This window comes from Sinocyclocheilus rhinocerous, unplaced genomic scaffold, assembly GCF_001515625.1.
Source record: "Sinocyclocheilus rhinocerous isolate Xijiao unplaced genomic scaffold, SAMN03320098_v1.1 scaffold1719, whole genome shotgun sequence".
Classification (NCBI taxonomy): Eukaryota; Metazoa; Chordata; class Actinopteri; order Cypriniformes; family Cyprinidae; genus Sinocyclocheilus; species Sinocyclocheilus rhinocerous.
This window is the reverse complement of record NW_015664048.1, coordinates 11,987-18,687: the sequence shown is the minus strand read 5'-3', so window position 1 is coordinate 18,687 and position 6,701 is coordinate 11,987. Positions and strand designations below refer to the sequence as shown.

Here is a 6,701-nt window from a genome sequence, read left to right as displayed (position 1 = left end):
TAAAATGCGCACGGCACTTTTACAAGCCATTTGAAAGCGAAGAAAAGAGGGAAACTCAAACGAACTAACACCCCCCACCCCAACGGTGATACCGGTATTACCGGTGTTGTCACACGTCGATTAACCGGTGGGAAAATTTCCTCACCGTCACAACCCTATCCAGGTAATGAAAACAAAATAATACAACCATGATTAAGTTCTTTTCTAGGCCAAATCAATGGCTCCCAAAAGAACAAGTACCGTATTGACCCGAATATAAGACTATGTTTTTTTCTTGGAAATACATCTGAAAAAACGCGGTCGTCTTATATTCAGGGTCTAGACTTTGACATGTCAATAATACACCCACAACAATAGGTGGCGCCAAATACGCATAAAACGAGTGTGCCATGATATACATAATGTAATCATAGACTGTGGAATGTAATGCGTGTTGTAAAGATCGTGAGTAAAAACAAAAGAAAAAGAAAAGCTTACATCTGCATGAGTCGTGACTGTCACGTTAGCCTGATGGGACCAAACTCTCTTTGTGATTTTAAAACGTAAGACAGTACCAAGATTTGACGACTACAGTAAGATTTAACTTCTACTGTTCATAAGATTTTGGTAGGCTACTATTAGATGGATAGCCTAAATGTCCTAATTCAGATGGGCTACCTGTTTTTTTTTTTTAATGGTATATCAAAAAGTGTATATTTTTTAAATGTGATTGTTGGTACATTTTACCAGTTTTTACCATACTTTCAAAACAAAAATTAAAATAGGAAAAATATGCAATATGAAAATAATTGAAGACAAAATGTGTTTTAATGAGAAAAAACAAGATTTGGCTTTTAAAAAGCCTTTTTCCAAAAGGTACATCTGGAAAAAGGGGGGTCGTCTTATATTCGGGCCAATACGGTATTATGCGTGTCTTATTCTGTGTAAGAAGCCACATCATCTCACAGAAGGATTTATTTCAAACACTCGACTGACGTTATGAAGTGAGTTTGGAGTAAAAACATGTTATTAAATGTGGTATTTTCACATGCTTTCAAATGGAGCAGCATTTACTACACCGAGCCGTAGTTCACGGAGAAGCTACGCAAACAGCTGTCATTTTCACGAACAATTTCTTCGGTTTCATAATTGCGCGATTATATCATCTTGTGATTTTTTTGTGATGTGATGGAGATTTACTACTGATCACAGAACCGGCTTTACTGACAAGATGCGCATGACAATCTCATTCGATTAATCGTGCAGCCCTAGTTTTTAATACAGATTATCGGCCGATATATCGGTGCATCCCGGATCACAATGACTGAAAGAGTGACGCGAGTTACCTGGGACAGGCCCGGGGAGTGCGCGGGAAGCGGGGCGGAGGGGGGTCCTGACAGAGGCTGAGGTGCCTTATTCATTTCACCTGGAGCATCTGCATCGAGACGCAGTACTGACAAAACCTGAACCAGAGAGAGAGAGAGAAAGACAGAGACATATCAAGTTATTATTCAGCTGTTCATTGTGTCTTAAACTTAATTAGCGATTATAATGTCTGAGTGTAAATTATTAATGCTCAAGTCAGAAGTTCATGGTCGTCCGTACAAATAGAAAGATCTGAGTCATGCTGAATCATCAGACAGCATTTGTTAAAGCTCAAGTGTGTCCTTTTTGATATTAACCCTCTTTAAAAAATTTTTTTAAAAAAGTGTTATTTTTTGAAATGGTAAAATATTCAATAGGGTTTCAAAAAGTTGGAAAATTTCCAGTCAATTTCGGAAACTTTCCAGGATTTTGGGAAAGTTTCCCGAAATTTACTGGAAATTTTCCACCCCTTTGCAACCCTAATATTAAAACAAAAAAAGTTTGCATATGTGATTTTGGTTACACTTTATTTTAAAGTGTCCTTGTTACAGTGTAATTATACATTTAAATACTGATTAAACTATATGGTTAGGGTTAGGATTAGGGTTACTTGCATGTAATTATGCATAATTTATTGTTATTATAATAGTAAGTACACGTAATGTGTAACAAGAACACATAATAACACAAAGTGTTACAGTGTTTTTTGTTGAGTACCATAATTGATCTATCAGGCTTTTATGGCTCATATAGTCTGATATAGAGAGAATATGTAGGAAAAACAGTTCAATTTTATTCCGAGAATCAAACTGAACAGAAATATGCAATTTGCTGCAGATGCTGATATTTATATGATGAAAAAAGGGGGGTCGTCTTATATTCGGGCCAATACGGTATTATGCGTGTCTTATTCTGTGTAAGAAGCCACATCATCTCACAGAAGGATTTATTTCAAACACTCGACTGACGTTATGAAGTGAGTTTGGAGTAAAAACATGTTATTAAATGTGGTATTTTCACATGCTTTCAAATGGAGCAGCATTTACTACACCGAGCCGTAGTTCACGGAGAAGCTACGCAAACAGCTGTCATTTTCACGAACAATTTCTTCGGTTTCATAATTGCGCGATTATATCATCTTGTGATTTTTTTGTGATGTGATGGAGATTTACTACTGATCACAGAACCGGCTTTACTGACAAGATGCGCATGACAATCTCATTCGATTAATCGTGCAGCCCTAGTTTTTAATACAGATTATCGGCCGATATATCGGTGCATCCCGGATCACAATGACTGAAAGAGTGACGCGAGTTACCTGGGACAGGCCCGGGGAGTGCGCGGGAAGCGGGGCGGAGGGGGGTCCTGACAGAGGCTGAGGTGCCTTATTCATTTCACCTGGAGCATCTGCATCGAGACGCAGTACTGACAAAACCTGAACCAGAGAGAGAGAGAGAAAGACAGAGACATATCAAGTTATTATTCAGCTGTTCATTGTGTCTTAAACTTAATTAGCGATTATAATGTCTGAGTGTAAATTATTAATGCTCAAGTCAGAAGTTCATGGTCGTCCGTACAAATAGAAAGATCTGAGTCATGCTGAATCATCAGACAGCATTTGTTAAAGCTCAAGTGTGTCCTTTTTGATATTAACCCTCTTTAAAAAATTTTTTTAAAAAAGTGTTATTTTTTGAAATGGTAAAATATTCAATAGGGTTTCAAAAAGTTGGAAAATTTCCAGTCAATTTCGGAAACTTTCCAGGATTTTGGGAAAGTTTCCCGAAATTTACTGGAAATTTTCCACCCCTTTGTAACCCTAATATTAAAACAAAAAAAGTTTGCATATGTGATTTTGGTTACACTTTATTTTAAAGTGTCCTTGTTACAGTGTAATTATACATTTAAATACTGATTAAACTATATGGTTAGGGTTAGGATTAGGGTTACTTGCATGTAATTATGCATAATTTATTGTTATTATAATAGTAAGTACACGTAATGTGTAACAAGAACACATAATAACACAAAGTGTTAGTGTTTTTTGTTGAGTACCATAATTGATCTATCAGGCTTTTATGGCTCATATAGTCTGATATAGAGAGAATATGTAGGAAAAACAGTTCAATTTTATTCCGAGAATCAAACTGAACAGAAATATGCAATTTGCTGCAGATGCTGATATTTATATGATGAAATTCTGATGTTTGTAAACCAGTCTTTATAACAGTACAGCAGATACTGACATTTGTTTACTTTATTTCTGTACCTGAAAACTGTTAAACCTTCCCAAAAAGCACTGTTTATTTAATATGTATCTTTGTTCTGTTGTATCTATGTAGGCCTGCTGAATGTTAAATGGATCCATGTTCATTAGAAATTATTTGATGATGCAGCAATAAAACTGCTAGTATAGTTTAATGCATGTGTTTTTGAACTTTGCTGCTTTAAAACATGATCAAAATACTCTCTATTTTGATGCCAAAATGTCAAATAAAAGAGGAAGTGACAAATATCGGTATCGGCCAATAAGTGTTTGTTAAAATCGGTATCGGCCCCAAAAAATCCTATCGGTGCATCCCTAATATTAATATAATTATACAATAAAAATAATAAATATATTTTTATATTATAATTATTAAATAAAATATTAATTACTATTGTATATATTACTATTGTAATAATTTTATTGTGCTATAAAATAAACATTGAGCATTTAGTAGAAATTATAAAGTTATTTTTTATTATAATTATTAATGGCCAAATATGAGCCCTATCTATTTTGATGCCAAAATTTCAAATAAGAGAGGAAGTGACAAATATCGGTATCGGCCAATAAGTGTTTGTTAAAATCGGTATCGGCCCCAAAAAATCCTATCGGTGCATCCCTAATATTAATATAATTATACAATAAAAATAATAAATATATTTTTATATTATAATTATTAAATAAAATATTAATTACTATTGTATATATTACTATTGTAATAATTTTATTGTGCTATAAAATAAACATTGAGCATTTAGTAGAAATTATAAAGTTATTTTTTATTATAATTATTAATGGCCAAATATGAGCCGATTAATCGGTCAAGTTTATCATTATGATATACATTTCTATTATATAATGAAAAAAATTACAAATATTGAAAAACAAAGATTGAAAAATTATTTTCAATTGATTGAAAGTTTGAAAATGATTTTTTTATTATAATTATTAAACAAGATTATAAACAAAATACGATTCATTCATTCGTTCGTTGACTTTATTTATAGAGCACTTTACAACTGCACCTACAGACCAAAGTGCTGAACAAGCAGCATAGAAAAAAACAAACAAACATAAAACAAATAAAAACAACACACTAGGGATATGCCGGTATCAAATTTTCATGTTGCGATTAATTGCTAATGCTTTTATCACGGTATACGGTATTATCACGGTATTGAAATTTAGTTTTAAAAAAAGTGCTGTCATAGCACGCATCTTTCATGCAGCATACGGCGGTGTTGTGCATTTTGACCAGTTGATGGGAAAAGTATTCTTAAAATGCATTCAAAATTCTAAATTTGTAATATATAATTATTCACGGTATTTAGAAGTGCCCACGATAACAATATCGTGCATATTCATTACCGTGATATATCGCATTACCGAATACCGGCACAAGTCTACAACACACAATACATCAAATACTAGCCCAACCTCTCAAAGGCTAAAGACAAGTAACTTTTGACACGCAAAAACATTTAACGAAGTGATCTCCCTAAATTCATGAGGCCTGATCCCCCTTTAACTTTAAATGAGTTTGAAGAACAGTATATTCTAATAATATTATTGTGCTGTAGAATAAAAATCGAACATGTAATGAAAGCAAGCAAAATTACAATTAAAACCTGTCTTAATTTCTTCATTTTCAAACATGAAACCATCAAGCTTTTATTTTGACAGAAGACCAATATGTAGTATAATATAATTAGGATGTATTATTTGTTCTTGTAAAACATGCCTCTTTTTTATTTATTTTTATTTTATTTATTTTTTATTTTGCTGTGTTTGTTTGTACATATCAAAATATCAATATAGCTATATAATATCAATAATAATAACTATAATAACAACAAACTTTTTAAATAATTAAATAAAAATGTACATTTATATATTTAAATATATTACTAAATTAAATTACAGAAAATTCACGGTATTTAGAAGTGCCCACGATAACAATATCGTGCATATTCATTACCGTGATATATCGCATTACCGAATACCGGCACAAGTCTACAACACACAATACATCAAATTTGTAACTTTTGACACGCAAAAACATTTAACGAAGTGATCTCCCTAAATTCATGAGGCCTGATCCCCCTTTAACTTTAAATGAGTTTGAAGAACAGTATATTCTAATAATATTATTGTGCTGTAGAATAAAAATCGAACATGTAATGAAAGCAAGCAAAATTACAATTAAAACCTGTCTTAATTTCTTCATTTTCAAACATGAAACCATCAAGCTTTTATTTTGACAGAAGACCAATATGTAGTATAATATAATTAGGATGTATTATTTGTTCTTGTAAAACATGCCTCTTTTTTATTTATTTTTATTTTATTTATTTTTTATTTTGCTGTGTTTGTTTGTACATATCAAAATATCAATATAGCTATATAATATCAATAATAATAACTATAATAATAACAAACTTTTAAAATAATTATTAAATAAAAATGTACATTTATATATTTAAATATATTACTAAATTAAATTACAGAAAATGTATTTACAGTGAATTACTGAAACTATCTAGATATTTTGGAAACTTTCGGAAAATTTTTGGAAACTTTTAGAAAGTTTTCCGAAATTTACCAGAAATGCTCTGCCCCTTTGCAACCCTATTAAAGAATATTTTTTTACTGTATCTGTAAAATTACAATAATGATACATTAATTTCTTAATTTTCAAATGTTAACCCATCAAGCTTTTATTGAGTTATTTAGTGCTCCCCTAAAAGTATAAAAATAATCATTAATTAGAACTGAAGGCAAATTTGGTCAATTCTTTGTGAACCTCAACTGTAGTTTGTTGAGGTCTGAAGCTAAAGCTGCTTCCAGCTGCACCTGCAATTGCTGCAGCACTCATTCGTTATTTGGCTTTGTGTGTTTGACATGTGGCTGCATTTGTGAATGAATCAAAGGAACAGGACTGCGGCAAGAGACCAGCTGCCCGAGACTCAAACTAGTTTATATGGAGGGGGTTCAGGAGACACGGCTCTCTTTACAAGAGCCAAATATAGAGGCAAAGCTGCACAACTCTCTCTCTCACACACACACACTCTCTCTCTCTCTCTCACACACA

General features: G+C 32.4%; 1 protein-coding gene across 1 annotated transcript in view; it reads right to left on the bottom strand.

Annotated features, from left to right (window-relative positions):
- Nucleotides 1–6,701, bottom strand: part of LOC107729586 (eukaryotic translation initiation factor 4 gamma 1-like) — a gene marked incomplete at its 3' end in the record, with an annotated part of 24,053 nt that overhangs the window by 6,298 nt on the left and 11,054 nt on the right. Inside the window, exon 2 of the mRNA XM_016540167.1 lies at nucleotides 2,663–2,779. Within this exon, the coding sequence (XP_016395653.1) occupies nucleotides 2,663–2,737 (75 nt within the window). The remainder of the gene's footprint in view (nucleotides 1–2,662; nucleotides 2,780–6,701) is intronic.